Genomic DNA, 21,780 nt, shown 5'->3' with positions numbered 1-21,780 from the left:
GCTCATGTAACATATGAGTTCCCTGCCCTTTTCCTGTCAAACTTGTCTCAAAGCTCACTTCTGCCAAGAAATACCCCCATCCTGCCAGCCCAGAATAATGACAGGGCATGATATTGCTCTCCCTGCTGTGGGCTCCACACCAGCTACATGGCTTATCTGAATATTCACGAGGAGAAAGATTCCGTTATCTGTGGTTGGAATATTCTCCATCATTATCACCACCATCACCATCACCAACATCACCACCATCATCGTCACCATCATCCTCACCGTCATCACTGTCCCCAACATCACCATCACTATCACTATCACATGATCACCATCATCATCATCGCTATCATCACCATTATCATCATCACCATCCCCAACATCCCCAACATCACCATCGTTATCGCTGTCATCATCACCATCATCACTATCACCATCACCAACATCATCATCATCTTATAATCTGCAGAGAGCGGGAGCTATGGCTTGTGTGAGTCTGGGGAGTCACATTTGAAGGTGGATACAAAACCTCTGGACCAAGTGCCGTTTGGGGCTTTCTACACATCATCACATTTAAGCCAGTGCAGCTGGAACACAAGGTCTAGACAAGAGCTTTGAGAGCCCAGAGGAAGGGCAATCCCAGTACAACCCCCAGAGGCGGGTACTGGGGGCTCTGTTTTATAGAGAAGGAGTGAAGCTTGGAGCTTTTGGTGACCAATCAATGGCCACATAGTGAAATAAAGGCAAAGCTGGGCTTCGAACGTGAGCTGTCCAAGAACCAGCCTGCATTCTTACCAATTTATCACTGTGCCCCAAGTGCCGGCTGGAGGCTTTCTTACCCACCGTTGCTCGATCCTGCCCAGGCACTGCCTTCATATTCTTCCCTATGAGGAAAGCGTGTTGACCTATTTCCCTTGCGGCATTTCTGAAGAGGTCTGGAACTGAAGAGAACAAAGGTCTCACGCCCCTTCTCTGAGCATCTGTAGCCTCTTTGGTAATATGGATGAGTTGGATCAGAGAATCCTCAAAGTCCCTTCCTGATCTTTTAAGATGTCTGTGCAGATGACTTTTTCCCTAAATGTGGTGAAATCTTTAAATTTCAGTATGCCCGTGAGCTGGCTTACTAGCCTTTACTCTATGACTGAGAACCACATGGAAAGTAAGAAATGGCTCAACCCTAGCTGGGTGGATGGAGTGGGGTCTGTGTCTTCTGTGCCCATCAGCTGCATGCATCCTCTGGCGGCCCATATGCACCTGCGTGCGCGTGCCTCTCAGAACCTTCGCGCATCCATGCACGGGGCCCTTCTCCATTGTTGGACTTATACAAATGTTAATTCTGCTCCTCCAGGATCCCCGCTCTGGAAAGCCACCCCTCCTTGCTCTACACCTTCTGTACCACTGCAACACGGATCTTGCAAATAAATGTTCACAATGGCCCTGGCACTTTGTGTTGAAAATTTTACTATATTTCTTGACGATAAGTCAAGCCTAAGGTACCTGGAACCCCAAAGAGCCACAATCCCATTGATATGGCAATTACTTAAATGGCTACTATTTTTCAAACCCACAAGCATGAGCATTGGATCTGACCTTTTGCAAAACTTCCATGAAGCTGCGTGGGAAAACATGACATCGCTGCAGCTGAATTCGACGTGCTCTGAAAGTACAAGGTTAAATGACACAACCTCCATAAACTGCTCAACTTCAAAGACAAATCCTTGATATCCTTTCAGGGATTACCAAAAACCTCAGATAACCGGGGGATGAACGGAGGCTGAAGTACACGAGAACAGAGGAGATCAGCAGCTAACACGATATTTCCTACTTGCCTCAGTGAAAGCTGAAAAATCACTTGCGGAATATTCTCGACTCATCTATGGGAGAGTCTGGCTGTCACTGAATTTCCCTGGGATGGAGCCAGTAGCTGTCTAGTGGAGATATAGGGGTGAGGTGGGGATGATATATGAGGAGAAATGAATGAGCTAAACTATGAACACCGTGATGAGAGGACGCAGGGGTGGACCCTGCCGAGCACGGGAGAGCCGGTACAAAAGCAGGAGGGCGCTGTCACCATCTGGGTCGCGAGGACCATACTTGTGTTTCGTTTCTCTACTAATAACATCCCTGAATATTTCAAATGGTATCTTAAAACAGGCAGAGACGATCTAAACCTATGTCAGCCACACCCGTCTCATTTCTTCTTTTGCTGACAGTGGGACCCATTCTGATGTCCCATTCAGACCTGGAGCACGGCTTGCGTGCTCAGACGGCTCTGTGCGTGCGTGTGCGTGCGCATGCGCGTGCACGTGTGTGGTGTCTGGGGGGGAGGTACGCCGCCTCAGCAGCGAGCCTGACCAAAATCTCCCGGCATAAAGATGGTTATATACCATTGCCATCATTTACCACGAAGCAGAGGACACAGGCCATTTAAAAACTAAAGTTCCCCCATTTTTGCCCATTGTTTTCTAAGCCGGTTACAAAAACAAACAACACATCAAACAGCAACTGCAAGGGCTCTGGACGTATCGCCGCCTTTGGAGTTGATGGTTCTTGAAAATTAAGACCGGAAACAAGACTGCTCCGAGTCAGGAGGAAGGGGGAAGGCAGAGGGATGCACTGAGCCCCGGACAGTTTGCCCCTCCTTCCCTCCCTCCATTGGGCCCTCTGAACTGGTGGCTTGACCAGGGCTCTTGGGTTCCACTGGTCAGGCCTCCTTGCCACCTGACTCCTGTATCCAGGGGTACAAAGGTAGCTTCAGCCACTGGGCTCTGAGCAACTCGAGGGCAAGAATGAATGTGCTTGGAACTTCTGGTCCCCAGTGACCTGCGGTGCAGGGTCAGAGTAGACAGCTGGTGAAATTTTACTGCAGAAATGAATGCTTATAGGAATCAAGAATGAACGAGCCAATGGGTAAGCAGGGCTGACCCAGGCATGTGGATTTGGGTGGGGTGGGGAGATGGTGGTGTAACCACAGGCCCCTTCAACAGCCAGACAAGTCCCCAGGCTGACACCACCACCTCCCCACTTGGCACCCCAACCCTCTAGCCTGGCTTCATGGGATACATCATATTTTATTTGTTTATTGTTTCTTTCCCCACTAAAATGTAATTTGCACAAAGGCAGGGATTTTCACTTGTTTTAGCCACTGCTCTATCTGTAGCACCTAGAACCTTGGCAGATTTTGTAGAATGAATGAAGGCCTATCTCCATCTTCCTAGAGTGGGAGGCCCCTGTGCCTTGATTCCACAGTGCCCTCACCCTATAAAGAGCTGTGGCTGGGAAAACAGGCCAGGGCATGGCTGGGTCTCAGGATAAGAAAGGTCAGCCACAGAAGACCACCAGGTCGCATCAGGCAGAAGGCCCCATGGCACCAAGAAAGCAGGGGTGTGCTGGGGTGTTGCTATTAAGGGCTGCCTGGGTGATGCCTCAGCATTCCCACTGGGCCCCACTAACATGTGCCGAAGCTTCCCGGAAAGAAGATATTCCCCCATATTTTCAGAACGCCTGAGTTTGGTGACAAAATGACCACCGGAATGAATGCTTCTCACCAATATGAAAGTTTGCTTTAGGGTGAAGAAGAAGTGACAGTTCAAAGCAAGAGAGCTGGCTTTGTAATCCTTTAAGACGTACACTCAACATCTTGGCATTTCTCAGAAACTGGGTTCTCTCTCCCTGCTAAAAAACCCCACAAAGAAACAAAAAATGAAAACGCGTGAGTCACTGTACTGCTGATGTGAAATGGGGCATATTGTGTAAGCAGCTGTGGAATTAGCACTTGGAGCCTTCCTTTTGCAAGCAGCTCTGATGATATCTGTCCTCCATTCAAAATGTCCCCAAGGATCCCGCTGCTTCGAGAATCAAGCCCTTGATCCAGCAGCACCCAAAGGCCTTCTGCTCTGGCCTCAATCTGAGTATAGCTCTAATGTGTACCCTGCCCTGTCCACGCACTCCAGCTGCAGCCCTGGCTGCCCACCCTCCTGCCTGCCTCCTCCCTACAGCTCGTACTGGTTTCCATGTGGGTCTGCCTCTCACTCAGTTGTGAGCTCCTAGGGCGAGGAACGTCACCTCATTCCCCACATGTGCCCGCATGCCCCATAGGTGGACGTCAGCAAGAGTCTGTTCAGCTGCACTGGCCTGCAGCCTCGCGCTCTGTTCCACGTCCTACAGCACGGTGGTGGTGGTGGTATTTCTAGATCCAGTCCGATGGCTTCTCTGTTCTACCTGGAACCTTTCCATGCCCCCCACCCCCAACCCAGTATTCATGCCAGAATTCAAACCTCTCTGCGCGGCGTGGGAGGGTCACCAGGGGCTGTTCCTGCCTAACTTCCCCCACCCCATCCCACTTACGTCCCACGGCCGATCAGAGCTCCCTCGTGTGCTATGCTCTCTCTATGCAGCCTCTGCGCTTCCCCGAGCTACTCCGCCTTCCCCAGGGTCCAGCACCCAGAGCACTGTCTGCTTGTCTTTAAAGATGTTGTTCCTCAGTTATCTCCTCGAAGAAACCTTCCCACCCTGCCCCAGGACCCAGGCACCTGGCCTCTCCCCCAGGCTCCCCTGCACACACACCCCCACCTTGCTTGCCTGACTCCCATACTGGGTGCTCATTTATCACTGTGTTCCTACTGCCTCGCCCAGAGAAGACAGCAATGCCGCTTTCAGACGGAACAAACTTCTGGATCACAAGTGCTCCACTTTGCTCCTTAGACCTTGAATGTTAGAGCTACAAGACCACACACGTTCCTGCGTTAAGCCTGCGCAGCTATGTACACGCTGGGCCCCGGCAGGATTTAAGATGAAAGGCTTCAAAACTGCCCTTTCCCCCTTCTTGGCTCAGACTGTTTCTCAGTGTTTCTGAAAAGGAATCAGTTGGCTAGCTTACAGACGCCCAAAACTACAAAAGGCAGAGGAAAACATCTGTCACCACTGTATCGTTCACTTTTGTGTGATAGCAAAAGGTTTTAGCGCTTACTTATGAAAAGAGGCCACTATGGGTAGAAATTTCTGGAAGACCTTCTGACAAGCATGCTCAGGAGGCCCAGATCCGCTCTGGCCAATCTCAGCTGCCCCTGGGATCTGAGACACTGTCTTGCTGTCCCGGAAAGTCATACATCTCCGGGGCACGGGCCTGATGTAGCCTTCTTCCCAGGCGCCCAGCTGTGGAGGAGACTCTGGGGACGCCCCCCCCCTTCCAGCTGGGCCCGCCGTTTCTACAGCGCCCACACGCATCTCCATGGCCAGAGCCTGTTCTGGGTCTCGGGCACTGCTGCTTCTTTGGCGCGTGTCAGCAAGCAACAGGGGACCACAGGCATGAGAATGAAAACCCAGGACGGTTGGGCTGGGGGGTTTTCATGTTCACACTCTTCATTCCTGACAACAGTGGCCGATCAGGAGAAGCCGGGTCAATTCTACGAGACCCTCTGTGTAGCCAGCAGGGCCCGGAGCAGATTTCTCCCAGGAATAACACCTGCGTGACCTCTAAGACCCACTCCTGTCGTGTAAGTAGATCACCGCAAGGCGCCCGATGAACGAGGCCTGGGCTACATCCTGGGATGTCACCCACAGAGGACAGCACAGGGCAGGGACAGTTCCTCACATTTTAATGGCATTTCACGCTGATAGGGCACTTACGTATACAGTGTCTCGACTGATCACACAACAATCTTGTGTGCAAGATGGTGCATGTGTCACCACGTTCCATTTACAAAGGAGCATCTGAGGCTCCCAGAGCTTACATGATCGCCCGTGGGGCCTCTCCTCCCTCACAGTGGCACAGGACCAGGGCTCAAACATCCCCGGGGCCCAAAGGGAGTCCCTCATCAGTGCTACGTGGTACGGTGAATCCTGGCTCCTGCATTTGGTCAGACCGGCAGCATTTAAAAACCTGTAAGTCTCACATGTCCAGGGCTGTTAGAGTCCAAGTGCAGCCCTTGGGCCAGTGGCAGCACCAGCAGCATCCCCGGGAAGCTCGTCAGGAAAGCAGAGTCTCAGATCCACCGGACCTACCAAATAAATCAGCGTCCGCCCTTCGGCAAGATCTCAGGTGGGCTCGCTGGGTTTCAAGGGCTCTGCGCTGGGCAATAGAAGCTCTCCTCTCTGCTTTGGCTGACTTTTCTAGCTTCACGTTGGGGAAGCAGCCTAGCAGGGGAGGGCTTGGGGAAGAGAACCTTCCATCTGATTGCTTGCCTCCTGACAGCCACAAGAAGAGCTGCCTTCACTGCTTCCCTCTCTGTGAAAAAGGTCTCTACCTTTGCTCTTTTCTGCCCCATTTCTTTCCGAAACACTTCTTTCAGCCAGAGACACTTCTCCTCCAGATCTCTCCCTCGCCGACACTAATTCTGATAAAAGCCCAAAAATGGAAGATGCGATTTCGGTTTTCCTTGACTTCTGGGAATCCCAAAGTCTGTTTAGAGAACTCCCAATGTGAGCTGTGACAGTCACCATCTCCTAAGTCAAGTCGGTGATGTTAAAATGCTCTCTCCCTTTTCTGAGAAAGAATCTTTCTTTGCCCCCCCTAGTGGTGTGTGCAGCTTGACCAGCCACCCAGTAAGTGGTTGGTAAATGGGCAGCTCTGCTTAGAGCTGATGTTTAAGAAAGATTTTATGGAAGATTTTTTTTAAGAGGTGGAGCTACGCTTTACTGTAGAAACCGGGCAGGGTTTTAGCTGGCTTCGCCGATCACAGTGTGATTATCGGCCCTGCCCTGCACCGCTCCCCCCACTGACCCCACCTCCATCATCTTTCCATGGTCCTTCCCAGACACTTTCTACAGGGAGACAGTGAGCCAAAGTCGTGTTGACTGACATCTGTGTTGAACTAATCTACTTTAGTCACCTCTCCTTTTTCCCACCTGGACTTTTTAACCACCACCGAGCGTGGTTCCTTCTGTGTTGTTCTCAGCAGTCAGTGAAGGGGTGTGGGGCCTGCCCTCAGGGGCCGGCAGCGCCTGTCTTGTCCCGAGGTGAGCGGTGCTCACGGGGAGGACACGTGTTTAAGGCGGCAGCCCGTCCTGCCCTCAGCGGGGCCTCCGTTCAGCATGCAGGGGTGAAGGGAGCAGCGAAATACATGTCACCGTCTCTGCCCGTGATCCTCTCTCAAGAAAGGACGCATAAGCTCGCTTTCAGCTCTTTGTTAAGAAGAAGGAGCTCCATATTCTAATCAGTTTAAAGAAGGCAAACTTCTAATGACGAACTGTGCTCCGAGCTGCATGACTGTTAATACATCGTTTACTGAGTATCTGTTCTTGTGTGTGACCAAAGCCGACTGTTGCTTTCCTCCTGCCCTGGGGACAATCGTCGGCCCTATCAAGGTTCCTAAACCTTTCAGGCTGCTTTTGGCTGCTCCTCAGGAGAGGTGCAGTAAGTGCCTCTTCGGTGATTTCTGGCGGGTCCATGAGCCACTGGTTTAATTTAATGTTGAGAACACCCCAGGCCTGGGCCCTGGCTCTGGGCTCCAGGCTCCTTACTCCAGCACCAGACCTTGTCCCCAGATTTTGCTCCGAAGTCTTTCCACTAAGGGGATGTGTGAGGCTGCCTTGTGACTCGGTCTGTGCGCCATGGGAGCCCCTTCCTCTAGAATCAGTGGTCTGACTTACAACTTGGTTTCCCAAAGCAGCCAGTCTGAATTTCCTCAGACCTGTACAAAAGTTGGGACCTCACACCTCCCCCTGTAACTTTACAGGGATATCTAATGGTGGATTCCCGCAGAAAGATCCCGATCCGAGTCTAGACCTCCATTCCTCAAACTCTTTGCTCCTTGGACCCGTGATGTTGTTAGTTATCTATTGACTTCTGGCGGCCACTTCAGAACAGGGCTGGAGCTTGAAGCAGACGGTACAGGGGACGTGGTGGTTTTACGGGGCATGTGTCTGGTGAGGTGGGGTGAAGTGGGAAAGAAGGCAGTGGTGAAGGAGTGAGGAACCTTCAACTTTCAAACATTTTTCCCACCTCTGGGGCTGACCAAAGCTAAGCTCCCAGGGCCCACCCGGTCGCCTTGGCCAGCATTCTTTCCCAGTTTTTTTCCGAGTAGATCTGACTTGGGCCAACAGGAAGCCCCTGACACAGCCCACAGAGGGCCTCCAATTAGGGCAACCATGAGACCCCGCAACTGGCCTAGGATGAGGATCAAGGTCAACACCAACAATCTGACTTCTGAGGAGGCCTAGGGGAACCCTGCTGTCTATTGAAGAAGAGGGTTTGCCAGGGTTTCTGGCTTCTTTGTGAAAGGAAGTTCGTACCAGTGGACTCCATATGGGAAAGTAGAGTCCACAAAGTTCAGACGCTGCTTTGATTTTGAGAGCCACGCTGCCGGGTAAAATCAGACCCATGCAATCACATCAGCAAAAGAGGAAACGTCTTGGGTTGGAAAGAGAATGAGTAATCAATTCTTTGCAGCGAACATCTCCACGAGGGAAGGTAAGCTACAGGAAGCAGCCACGTCACCTGGCTCCGTGGACTCACGCTGCTCACCCCAGCCTGAGGAGGGGTAAACAGAGCTACAGATTTGTCCCCGTTCTACCTTTTCTGGGGACCTACCACAGGCTCTCTCTAGAAGATGCTGGCTTTTGTTTCATATAAAGGAGTTCTTAGGGTGGAAGACACGGGAAGCAGGTGTTTACCACCCGGCCGGGGGCGGGGAGCAGAATCCCGATCCTGGCCCCACTCCGGCAGCAGGTGACACTGGGACCTCTCACCACTGCTCCCACTGGCCCGACACAGCGCCAGCTGCCGGGACAGCCCAGTGGCGCCAGCACTCAGGAGAGCAGCCCAGAGCTTGGGGCCTGCCATCCGCGCGTTCCTACCTGTATCTCTGCCTCACAGACTGCTTCTCCTCCGACTTGCAGACGTGCCCCACGTAGTACAATGGGAAGAACAGAAAGTTCCAGTTGGTGGCAAACCACGTCAGGGTGAAGGGAGCATCGAACTTCCTGAAGGTCAGCTTGGCGAGCTGCGTGGCGCCCGCCCACGAGGAGCACACGCACAGCACCACGGCCACGCCCCAGAAAATCTTCCTGAGCTGCGCCCCGGAGCATCTCCAGCAGTGCGGGCTCGTCCTGCCGCCGGCCTCCGCCCCCGCCGGCGCCTGGGCCTCCGCCGGGCCCGGGGAATCCCGGGGGCGCTCCTCCCCTGGGGGAAGAGAAGGGGTTGGTTAACTGGGGGGCCTCCACACCTTCCCCTCGCCGCCCCAGACCAAGGCGGGAGCCGGAGCGAGAAGGCACCTGACCCCACCGCCGCTGTCACAGTCAGCCACCCTGGGGAGGGGGTGAGGGGCTGTGGGGGCAGCTTTCTGAAACAAAACTTAAACAGAAGCCAGTTTTCACTGGTTTTGTTATCCTCCGGGATCCTGACCCTCCAAGTGTGGTCCATGGGCGAGCTGCATCGGCGCCCGCCCCTAGCTTGCTGGAAACGGAGCATCTCAGGCCCCACTCCAGAAGCCCAAAAGCCGAAGCCGCATTTCAACAGGTGATCTGCGCGCACGTCAGTGTTCGGGAAACACTTCTCCGACACACACAGGCTGAAATCTTTTCACCCTGGTCTGTGTCAGCTCACATGTCCTGCTGTGCTATAGGGCGCCGGGCGTGCCAGGGGCTGGGGATGCCTGCATGAGAAGGTCACAGCCCCTGACCTCGGGACACTGCCAGAAGCCCCTCCTGCCTGTTACTTGAAGGCACAAATGCCAAGATGCTCATCTTATTTTGCGTGCCTAGCAAAAATAGACTTTTCTCTCTGATCGCTTTATTTGCCCCGTCTTCCTGCTGATGGGCTTCAGTTCCACTTCGAAGTGTTACTTAAAAACCACAGCCTCTGGCAGCGGCTGCTGTGGAAGGCCTCAGACACTCCATTCGGAGCCATGTGACTTCTGGAAACCAGGCTGCAGCCCACAGCCTGGCTCCGCGGCAGCGTTGTTCCCACAGACCGTGAGGAGGTGAAAAGACGTTATTTTCCACTGTTTGGTTTTCATTCATGATTATGTGCGTGTCAGTCAGCTGGAAATTTAAACAGAGCTGTAACTTGCATAGGGTGTAGCCACAGACAGATGCAAGTCTCCGGGAGACAGCATTCTTGCCCCTTACACGTTCAGCCTGGCGCTCGGCTGAATGGGCGTGCCCAGTGCTGAAGGGCGGTCTCCACCACGGGAGTACAGGAGATAGCGCAAAATATACCGGGGTCACATATACTCGGTATATTTCAATGACAGTAAACCAAGCTTTGTATATCACACTTTCTGAAACATAATTCCACGAGGCAAAATCCTGAAAGGAGCCTCTTACGCCGGTGTTAGCTAATCTGATGATGAATGGCCAGCCCCGGCTGTATCTGTTTCAGCCAAAGGTAATCCCAAGCCTTACGTGGCTAGTCAAGGAGAGATCATGTCCTTTACTAGCCCCAATCCTACTTGACTCCATCTATACTGTGCTTCCTTACCTGCCTGAATGTGTAATTTCCCTCTGCCTCTTACTTCTCATGTGAGCAAACAGGACAGCCAGAAAGCCTTGGAAAATCGAATGCATAACCACCTGAGTTTCCAGCAAGGTGTGTGTTCCTGTCATGGGATGGAGGGCAGGGAGAGGCACGGAAGGGCAAAAGCAAGGCCGAGTTCTGCGTTAGCCCTCCCACCAGGATGCCTGGACGTCGCTCCCAGTGAATCCCCACAACTTAAGGCAAGTTCAGTTTCAGACAGAAGCACGCACATTTCAATTTATACACTGATTACCTGATATCGTGAGTGAGCCCTGCCACCTTTCGTTACTGGGATAATGTCCAAGCAGTGCTGGGGGTGATCTCTCAACGATCATTACCATTGTCAAAAACTCATATGGGAAAGATAATTATGGAGATGAAAAAAAAATCTGCAGAAAAAGAAAATTCAGTTTCACACGACTAACTTCCTACTGAAGACAGACTCTGGAGGAGGGTGAATAGATTCAGGCTTATGGCCTGTTTTTTTCTTCATTGTCTTCATCGTGTTTTAGTTCTTGATTGTGGCAAATACAGTTTTAAAACTTAAAGAATTAAGTGATGACAGATGCTGTGTCCTGGTGTGATGACAAAGAAAGTTACCAAATCCTGTGATATTGTGTTAAAATGCTCCCATAGATTTGGAATAAAGAAGTCATACTCTTAATTTTGTCACCCTTTCAGATCATTTCATCAAGGGAATATTAATAATATACAAGCAAAATAAAGACATTCAAGACCAAAATCTATGCTATTCTTTAAAAATCAGATAGGACAACGCTTCCCAACATGTTAACAGGCACTATAAGAAAAAAGGATTCCATGGGGCGCCTGGGTGGCACAACGGTTAAGCGTCTGCTTTCGGCTCAGGGCGTGATCCTGGAGTTATGGGATCGAGCCCCACATCAGGCTCCTCCGCTATAAGCCTGCTTCTTCCTCTCCCACTCCCCCTGCTTGTGTTCCCTCTCTCGCTGGCTGTCTCTATCTCTGTCGAATAAATAAATAAAATCTAAAAAAAAAAAAAAGTAAAAAGGATTCCATGATCAGAAAAGTTTGGGAAATACTAGGTAGATCAGAGCCAGGTTCCTTTGCTTTAGGAACATTCAGGGCTAATGGACATTGTGAATTTCCACAGCTACAGGATGTGTGTTTCCCATATTATTATCATTATTATTTGTAAAGACTTATTTCTTTACTTTAGAGAGAGAGAGAGAAAAAGCATGCGTGAGTGGGGGGAGGGGCAGAGGGAGAGGGAGAGAATCTCAAGCCTACTCGAACGTGGAGCCTGATGTGGGACTCGATCTCATGACCCTGAGATCATGACCTGAGCTGAAATCAAGAGTTGGCTGCCTAACCAACTGAGCCAGCTAGGTGCCCTTGTTTCCCATATTATTTAAATGTAACACCTATGGTAGGAATGGTGCCCCTTGGAACAACCCTTTGGGAAACACTGGCATAGACCCACAAAGAATCCTAGGCATCAAAACCAAATTCATCGCAAACTTCCCATTTCACTATACTGAGCTTCTTATGATCATAATAATTATTTATCAGCTTCATTACCTCACTCATTCCTAATACTTCTGTTAGAGTAGACCTACTTCCCATAAAGTAAAAATATTCTTTGTAAGTAGTTTAGAGAAGTACTGAAGAGCATAAATAATAAGGAATACAAACTAATCTGAGTACCCAGAGATAATACTGTTGAGATTTTGCTGCATTTTTCCCAGTCTTGTGTGTCTTTGCACCACACACACACACACACACACACACACACACACACACACACTCGCAGCAAAACTGGGATCATGTTATGTTTCATCCAGCATTCATTTAACCGCATAGGGCTACATACAGTGTGACGTATCGTAGGCACATCTCAGTCGGCTGGGGAACGGCCATGAAGCATCCACCCCGTGCCAAGAGCTCCGGACAGTCAATAAAACAAATATAAAGCATGATTACTGTTCTTCAGGAACTTACAGTCTGTCTGTGACAAAACAGACCTATGAAAGCATTACAGAACAATTATGTGCAGAACAGATTTTGGCTGTAGCGGAAATCCTGAACAGAGCGTGACCAGCGTGGGCTGTGATAACAGTGAAAAGAACCAGATGAAGCAGAAGCCTGGCCTGGGTCTTGAAAGACAGAAAGGCTCTGAGTAAAAAAGGGAACAAAGTTCAGGGTCAGAAATACACCTGGTCTGCTGAGGGGCAGGGAGCAAGGCCGTGGGATCTGAGAGCCACTGCCACTTTGCCCCACTGGGACACCCAATCTTGCCTTGGTCAGACATTCAGACCAAAAGGACCAGAGAAAATTCAGATATTAGTCCTACTGTATTAGGAAGTTCGGGCCCCAGTGTCTGTAACGACAGTTAAAATGAGTTAAGGAATAAGTACAGAGTGATACAGTAAGTTTGGTTTGCAGGCGCGCTCATTCTCCACTACTTGAAGGACAGCAAATGCATCCCACGTCACGCGTCATTCTCAGGGTCATTTTCAATGCACTGTTCCATTTATGCAGGTTTCAGAGAGGAGGAATTACAACGAGAGGGGTGGGCAGTATCCCTTCTCAAAAGCCTCTCAAATCTTCAAGTGCAGGAAACTTTTGCTGACTTTCCTTCCCATCCTAAGTTGCAAGTCACGTGATTCCTCTGCATTTGCTATCCCTCCTCCAGTATACATAACAGCAGATTGCCTCAAAGACATCAGTGCTGAATTAGCTTCATGCTGTTTCCTGTCCCAGCAACTTCGACCATTATTATACGACTAGGGATGCTATTTATGTCACCCGCCCTCTCCAACAACCTCCCACTCCACTAACTACCCCTCTACTGATGATCTTGTGCCTTCCATCCTAACCTTGCCCTTCAGCCAACAGTTCTGGGAGCAACTCAAAGTAGATTATACACTCTGGCCCAATGGTCATACATGCAGTAATGGTGGAACCAAGCACCTCCTTTTGGTTATGCCATGTAATTCATTCAGAAGCACCGGGGGATGGGTGGGTCTTCCCTGTTCTGTTGCCTGAATTGCTTCCACAGGCCATTGTAGAAAAAGGTGTGTGTGTGTGTGTGTGTGTGTGTGTGTGTTGGAGGAGTGTTCTCTTGTGCACAATGTGTACTCCATGGCATGGTGAGATGTAACCATATCCATGCATGAACTTCCATCCTGAGCTCTGGTCTCTGAGAGAGGCAATTTATTGATACCATGCATCAGTCCTACCACCTGCAAAATCACTCTCAATGCTGGTCTCCTACCAGCACTCAGAAAGCATTCACAATCTTGCGCCAAGTACAAGCAGCTCCTAGAGACCTGGTCTGCTCAGGACGAGGAAACTCGAGGTCCTAATGGGTGAGCTGGAGGTCTGGTTTAGCGACCAACTCACTCTGAGACCAAGGCAAGTCCTTTGTCTAATGAGTTGCCCACTGCTTTCCCCTGAGAAAATGATGAATTGGAGACTTTCCATGTTTATTCAGTGAAAGTCCATTTCTATAATGAGAAAGCAAGAAAAACTGGAAGAGCATTCACTCTTAAAGTTCCCATAAAATGGCCCTTCCAAACTTCCAGGAGAAGACTAACTTTTCTTTGAGGTCCCTGAGAATAAGTGGACCCTTGGTGACACTCTCTATGAAAAAGCATCTGGGAAGTTTGTACTTAGAAAGTGCCCGAGTCATGTCTTAGGGGTAAGAGACCCAGAGCTGGGATCAAAGGCCCATTGGCTGGCATGGTTCCAGCCTTCTGGAAGCACAGGTGATTCCCTTGTACAGAGACCAGGAGGGGGCAGCCCCCAATGACACCTCCATCAGTGAGATTTATATAGCTATATTTTATAGCTTTTTTGAGGTATACATTCATAGTCATAAAATTCACTTGTTGTAGGGGTACAATTCACAATTGTCATTAAGTTTACAGAGCTGTGAGACGATCACTGCTATCCAGTCTTAGAACATTTCCATCACATCAAAATGAGTCCTGATGCCCCCCTTCTGCCACCACCCCCTCCCGCCCTCAATCTCAGGCAGCCACAGGCTGCTATCTCTACAGATTTGCCTATTCTGGATATTTCCTATGTGACTTCTGCATCTGGCTTCTTTCATTTACCATAAGGTCTTCGGGGTTCATCCACGTTGCAGCACGTGGCCACAGCTCATTCTCTTTCACGGCCGGGGAGTGTTCTGCTGTACGGACATTCTTACGCTGTGTTTCTCTGTTCGTCAGCTGATGGACATGCGTGTCATTTCCCATTTTTGGCTATTGTGAATGACACTGCTGTGAATGCTGACATAAAATTCTCTGTGTGACTACTATGTTTTCATTCCTCTTGGGTGGACTAGCTATGTTTCGGGTCTACTTATCCCACTAATATTTATTGAAATTAATAAATATTGCTACCGTGAAGCACAAAGTGGAGGCCTACGTGTCCACGTCTCAGAGGGCTCAGTGTCTCCAGCTCCATCCAAACAGGACACGGTGGAGAGCTGCTCTGGGAACTAGAGCCTGCTCTCTGTTTTTCCTGGACGGCCCAGGGGAAGAGGGCCTACATTTCCGTTTATTGATCACTGATACATACGCCAGTTTTGGGTCAGGCCACCCAACTAAATAGCTTTCGTAAAACGAAGAGCTTCGTAGAAAGCTTTTTTTTTTTAAAGATTTTTTAAAAAAAATTTATTTATTCGACAGAGATAGAGACAGCCAGCGAGAGAGGGAACACAAGCAGGGGGAGTGGGAGAGGAAGAAGCAGACTCATAGCGGAAGAGCCTGACGTGGGGCTCGATCCCAGAACGCCGGGATCACGCCCTGAGCCGAAGGCAGACGCTTAACCGCTGTGCACCCAGGCACCCCTCGTAGAAAGCTTTTGTTTATGGCCGTTAGCAAGTGTAATTCATCTCCTAAAAATGCACTTCTGGTTTTATCTCACATCCTCTTTAGATACTTGCTCAGTGAGTTGACATGTGACTGTTTGTTGTTGTTGTTATTTGTTTTCTTTAAAGTAGTGGCTTGGGGAAGACGGAAGAAGAGGCTGTCACATGTATAAGGCCACTACAGGCACTGGATGTCCCAAAGCAATCCCCATTTCACATATCCTTACCCATTAGGCCCACCTGAACTTGCCAGACCATCTGTTTGGACTTCTGGATTTGCGGTCAGAAAATACTCCCATTATTCGGACACGGCTGAGGCCCCAGGCATGCTCCTGACTAGCACTGGGCACAGGGAAAGAACAGAATCCACAGGTAATTGAAGTTGGAGGCTGGGGTGACTGGGTGGCTCAGTCAGTTAAGTGTCTGCCTTCGGCTTGGGCCATCATCTCAGGGTCCTGGGATGGAGCCCCGGGTCAGGCTCCCTGCTCAGCGGGGAGTCTGCCTCTCTCTCTCCATACGCCTCTCCCCCAGCTCGTGCTCTCTCTCACTCCCTCTCAAATAAATAAATCTTTTTTCTTTAAGATTTTATTTCTTTGACAGAGTGAGAGAGCACAAGCAGGGGGACCATTTATGTAGGGTCATGGTGCCCAACGCCCCCGTCAGAAGCGGGGATCACTAAAAACGGACTTCACGTTTCCAGACGACAGGGTCTGTTTTTAAACTTGGAAGAGCCTGACTGGGTGTGGGACTCTGGGCCAGGACTCAGCCCCCAGGAACGGAGGTTGTGTGGCACTGGCTGTTTGTGCCCTCCCCACCAAATTCACACACGGCAGCCCGACCCCCTCAGGGTGCTGCTTTTGGAGATGGAGCCTCTAAGAAAGTAATTAAGGTCAAATGAGGTTGTAAGGGTGGGACCCTGATCTGATACGGTGTGGCCTTCTAAGAGGAGCGAGCAGAGCACTCATTCTCACGCTCTCCCTGTGCGCACGTGGAAGGAAGGCCACCTGAGGACAGAGAGGGGGTGGCCATCTACAAGCCAGGAACCAAGTCTGCTAACGCCCTGATCTTGGACTTCCAGCCTCCAGAACCGAGAAAATCAGTGTCTGCTGTCGAAGTCACCCAGCCTGTGGATGAACGTGGGGATGTCCCTGCGGTGGGCCCTGGGCTGGTGGGGGTGTGACGCATGGACCGTGCACGCCACCGTGCAGGATGTGGGGACAAGCTGCGGATGACAGAGTACGTAGTCCGATAACCTTTGAGGAGGAGAAATAACTGCACTGCTTACTAGATGTCACGTATCAGATACTACCTCGCACGTGTGCGCCTGCCGCGCCTCGCTTATGCCTTCGTTGGAAAGCGAGTCCCGGAGGCAGTCTGCGGAAGACGGAACACATGGCAGCTGCAATGTTGTTTTTAAAAACCCGAATTCTTTCCCGGGTGCAGATACAGAACTGGGAGGGGAATGAAGGCTGCCTTTGGGGGGTGGAGTGGGGTGCTGGGAGGCTTCTCCCCGATCGCCCTGAAGCCCTACCCTGTGGCAGTCATCGAGCTGGACTGAATCAGGCCTTCGTCCGACCGGCTGCCCCTGCCACCTTGTCCATGTCAGTGAAGAGATCTCAGACATCTGCTTAGGCATTTGCACCCCATTCCCCATTTCCTTGGAGGTCCCCACAGGATCCGTAAGTGTCCAAACAATGCTCCCTCACTCAGTGGATTTAAGACAATCCTGGCGCGTACACAGCCTCAGGCGATCGTGACATGTGGGACAATGGCTGGCTACAGGTAAGCTTTAAATAAAGGCTTATGTGCCCTGGGGAAGGAAAGGTCAACGTCTGCCGTGGGAGGGGAGCAAGGGCTGTGTTTCAGCCAGCTTGCGGGCATCCCGTCTGAATCCACACGCCCTGCCAGGCGTGGTCTGTGCAGCCCTGGGGAACCTCACCATGTGCGTGGCCTTGGCCCATCGCACCCCTGCACACACAGCAGGTGCCCACTGCATGCAGGCTGGGGATATTTTGGGCCTCAATGACCCGTACACAGACACACGCAAGCATGCACACACTGCCCATTGCGGACGTTTTTCCTTGGACTGGAGTTCAGGCTGGTGGGGCTCACAGGGAGAGCCACCGTGTCACAAGAGGGCAGGCTCCTGGCAGGGATGGCCCCTCCGGGCAGAATGCAGCTCTGCAGGAAGGAAGGGGTGCGCCCTGGGGCCTTCTCCCCTGGCGGGAGCCGGACAGCAGGGTCATGTTTTAACTGGTGGCATGGGAACTTATTCAATTTATCTTGAAGAAGGAAGCACTGTTTTCTGATACACACACCAGCTTCTCAGCACAGTCAGGCACAGGCAGGACTGAACGTGCTCGCTAGAGGACAGAAAGTAGGGTCGGCCTTAAGCTGTGAAACTCCTCCTCCGAGGCTTTATCTCCCACCTTCTGCACCAACCGAGGCTGACGTGGCTCAGCTAATCCTGAGCTATGAGGCTTCTCTATGAAAACACCCCGGCCTGCCACGAGCAAAGCCTGGAAGTTGCACCTTCTCTCTGAGGTCCTATGCTTTTGTTTGCAACACCCAGCAGTTCCCTCCCGCTGAAGATTCACGGGGCAAGTTGTACTCACGTAGCTGGGCTTCCCTTCCCATGGTCAAATTCCAAAGTCACCCTGAAAGTACGTGCATCCGCATGAACGCGCTTGCCTGCGAGCACACACACACACACACACACACACACACAAGCACGCACGTACACGCGCACACCCAAACCTCTTATTTGTCCCTGGTTTCATTTTCTCAGAGCTCTGCACTCTGAGGATAGCCACTGAAGGGTTTTAATCAGATAAGCCCATCTCTGCTAATGAGTAAGCTACTTAATAGACTCAGGGAGTGTTTCCTGTGAAAGAGCCAATAGATCTATTCTAATCCCCTATCTTTTCAGAGAAGAGAAGGCTGGGCTCTGAGAGGGGAGACGACACGTCTGGTGTATTAATTAGCAAGTGGGGGAGCAGGAAGGAGAGGTCAGGGTCCTGACCCTCACCCAGCGTTCTTCCCCGCTCTCTTCTCCCGAGTCACACGATGTCTTAACCAGTGAAAACGTGTCACTCGCCAGAAAGGCTTTTAAGAACTACATCTCTTCTCGGCTCTTCCAACGCAGCTATCCTGAACCCGTGCCCACCTCTGCAGGCCTCCAGGCCCCATCGATGATTTTGGGCAGACGATTCCCCTCCAACGTCACAGAGAAGATCAACGCCACCAGCCCAGACCCCTGACTTCCCTCCCCCGCATGTCCACAGTTCTCTGTGCCTTCGCCCATCATCTCCTCTTTCCCCTTTTCAAAGCCAACCGCCCCTTCTCTCATCTTGTTCTCCCCCTCACTCCCCATGCCTCTTGCCCCACCCCCTCCCCAGCCCCAGCCCACTGCTGCATCAACCACCTTTCTCTTGGGGCAACCTCACACCTGTGCTGGAAGCTCCTTCCTTGGGTTTACAGCAATGCCCGGCTTTCTCAAAACTCTCTGAAGGTAGAAAACTGCTCTCACTGCCAAACACATTAACCCACGATCCCACAGTTGCTGTTCCTCTCCCTCACCCAACACTCGCCCCTTGCAAACAGGCTTACAGACCAGAACCCGCTTCAAATGGTTACTGCAAACCCGCCCTCCTCGGCTGGATGTGATACCACATCGCACTCCCTTCTCGGGGTTTCTATGATGTCACATGATGTAGGTCCTCTGGTGCAGCCCGTCAAGACTTCTCTCCTGCCCTCGCTGTCTTCCAAATGCCTGCGGCTGTCAGGAACCCATGCCTGCCCATTTGCTCCTGAAGCTTCCAGCACAGCCCGTCTACATCTGACTTCTGGTCTCTCCCTCACGGGTGTGCTTCCCCCTCCGACCCTCGCTGCTCCTGTTGCCGTTCACGGCAGGTCTGTTCCCTGAGGTGCTCAGGCTTAACCTTCAGAGCCGTCTTTGATGGCTCCCTTTCCAGCCCTCTGACTGAAACTGTGTCTGTGAGACACTTTGGTATTTTTGATTCTATCCTAAATATCCTTTATTAAAAATATTTATTGTGACTGTTGAAACAGACTTCGTGACCCATTTTGAACAGCCAGCTATAGAAGACTGTCCGATTTTCTCAGACTTCGACGGTGCCTTTCCCCTTTCTACCTGCTTCCATCTCCTCTCCTGAGCCCAGCACTCAGGAAGCCTCCGAACCCTGGCCCCATCCCTCCCCCAGCTTCTGCCACTAAGGTGAGCTCTGGCCCCAGCAGGCGGCTTGCAGGTGCCAGCCTGTCCCGGCTCTGCACCTCTGTCTGCGGGCTGCCTCTCCCAGCAACGCTGTGTTCGTACCTCCCGCCCGTGACAGCAGAGGGCACGGAACAGCCTCCTCCTCGCCGCCCTGCTCGTGCTGAAGTCCAAGTCCAAAGAATGGACTGTCATCACCTGGGCTGGGATGAGGAAGAGGATTCTGAGGCCACATCCAGGCTCAACGGGAAAGACTGTCGTTAGATTATGTCATTTCGGCAAGTGGGGGGTACTGGGGGCAAGAGAGCTGCATAGTGGCCACCTGCGACCCAGCCAGAAGCGAGCTCACCCTCTGCTGAAACACGCCATTTATTTTACAACCCTTTCATGGAATTAAAAAAAAAATTAGATTCCAACATGTAATTGTTATTTATATGCATTTGTGACATTTCTCACTTGTTTGGAAGCTCTGTTGAGTCAAGGATGATGACTGACTCCCCCTGGCATCCTCAGTGATATCTGGTTCATCCTCAGTAATATCCGATTGGGTAACATATTTGTTCAATATACAAGTGACTTTTGCCATTGAGGTTTCAGGTCTCGGCCAATTCAACCTGGGAAACCTTTTTGGGTACAGAACACTTCAGCAGTATATTTTTCAAGACTCCTCTCAGATTGGACCAACAGGGCTGGGTGTCTACTTACATGACCGAGGAGCCTCCCAGGATGACAGCCCACCCCATAAATAGAAACAAAGTAGCCACACCTACACTGGGGGGTGCTGAGACAGGCGGACTGCCCCAGGGCAGAAGTACTAAGAACATCAACAACAGGGAGCCCCAGGGATGGTCCAGACCTCTACCTCCTATTGTATTTGGAGCTCCAGTGAGCACACATTTCCTGAGCGCTATAAGGTGCCCAGAACAGATCAAACTCTCACCACTCCTCCTATGAAATGCAGTTGTACCGAGGTGTTGCAACATTGTGGAGCCACGTAGATACGGACATGGTGCCCGGCACCCTTGCTTTCCAACCACATGACCCCACATGAATGCTTTCTCTGAAACTCAGCTTCCTTGTCTATAAACTGGGGGGACGATGCCTATCCTTCCTTTGGGCCAAATAGCAATAAGGTAGCGATCTCCCCAAACCGAGTGCCTGCAACGTGGTGGGCTCATCAGCCCAAAAGGATGACTCTCATTAGTAAGAGGGACTGTATTGTCCTGCTCATTTCCATATGAGAGAACGGATTCCCACTGAGCTTCAATCATTTGCCAAAGTTATTTGGCTCAGCAGGAGAGGCAGGCATTAAGCCCGTCCATCTAATTTCAAAGCCCTCACTCTTCCCCTCTTCCCACCTGACTGCATGTTGCCGGCCTCTTGGGGAAATCTGTTATGCTGTTCTCAACTACTAATTCCTACTGAATGGAACTGTATCGAACGTGAATTAGCTGGTTGTGAACATAGATGATCCCAGGAAATACTCCCCGACTAGAGACGTGTTACTGATCGATATTCAGTGTCTGAGTCTGATGGGAAAGAGAGGAAAAGGATATGAGAACGAGATATGCTGTCAGACGGGACAGATGCCATCAACCTGGCTGGAAACTACTTTTCAAGCCTCAAGCCCTAACCGGGGCCCAGCTGCTCTCTCCTTCTCAGGCTTCCTGGCCAAGCGTGTGCACACCCCATTCCTTCTGCCTGAAACAGCCTTCCCTCCCTTCTGTGCCTGACAAGTTTTCTCACTTCGGTTACAACACCTCTACCTCAGAAAGCTTCCTCCTCAGACAGGCCTCCTCCTGCTCAGAAAGGCCCTCTCCTCAGGAGGGCCTGCTCACATTACTTAACTATCAGTGTCCCCGTGGCACTCTGTTCTTAGCTTTGAGCCAGAACTTACTATCTTATACTAGAAAATATATCTGTATGTCTCTTTTCCTCTAGACTAAAACTTCCTTAAGGGAATGAAGGTAATGTTGCTCATTTTTGCATTTCTAGGGCCTCGCTATGTAGACGAGGGACGCGGAGTAGGACGGAGTAGGGTTGGACGTGGTATTTATTGAGTAAATGAAGTCATCTTGTCCATTTTCCTGTGTTGAAGTTCAACCAAGCATTGCATTTTCTATTTTGGTTTTATATGTACCTCGGGCTGGTGCCTTCTTGCCTCCCCACAGAAGACACACTCCAAACCCTAATAAATACTCCTTGCTGGCCGCGCTCCGTCACTGTTAGCCTGTCTACCATCCA

At 51.0% G+C, this 21,780-nt stretch overlaps 1 protein-coding gene across 1 annotated transcript in view; it reads right to left on the bottom strand.

The window, feature by feature from the left end:
- The window catches only part of SLC35F3 (solute carrier family 35 member F3), a 114,499-nt gene that overhangs the window by 89,849 nt on the left and 2,870 nt on the right, over window positions 1–21,780 (bottom strand). Inside the window, exon 2 of the mRNA XM_045783395.2 lies at window positions 8,785–9,109. Within this exon, the coding sequence (XP_045639351.1) occupies window positions 8,785–9,109 (325 nt within the window). The remainder of the gene's footprint in view (window positions 1–8,784; window positions 9,110–21,780) is intronic.

The sequence above is a fragment of the Ursus americanus genome, chromosome 6 (genome assembly GCF_024610735.1).
Source record: "Ursus americanus isolate L20-20 chromosome 6, mUrsAme1.1.p, whole genome shotgun sequence".
In the NCBI taxonomy this organism is placed as follows: domain Eukaryota; kingdom Metazoa; phylum Chordata; class Mammalia; order Carnivora; family Ursidae; genus Ursus; species Ursus americanus.
Note: the sequence above shows the minus strand (reverse complement) of the source record. Positions and strands in the feature narration are given on the sequence as shown.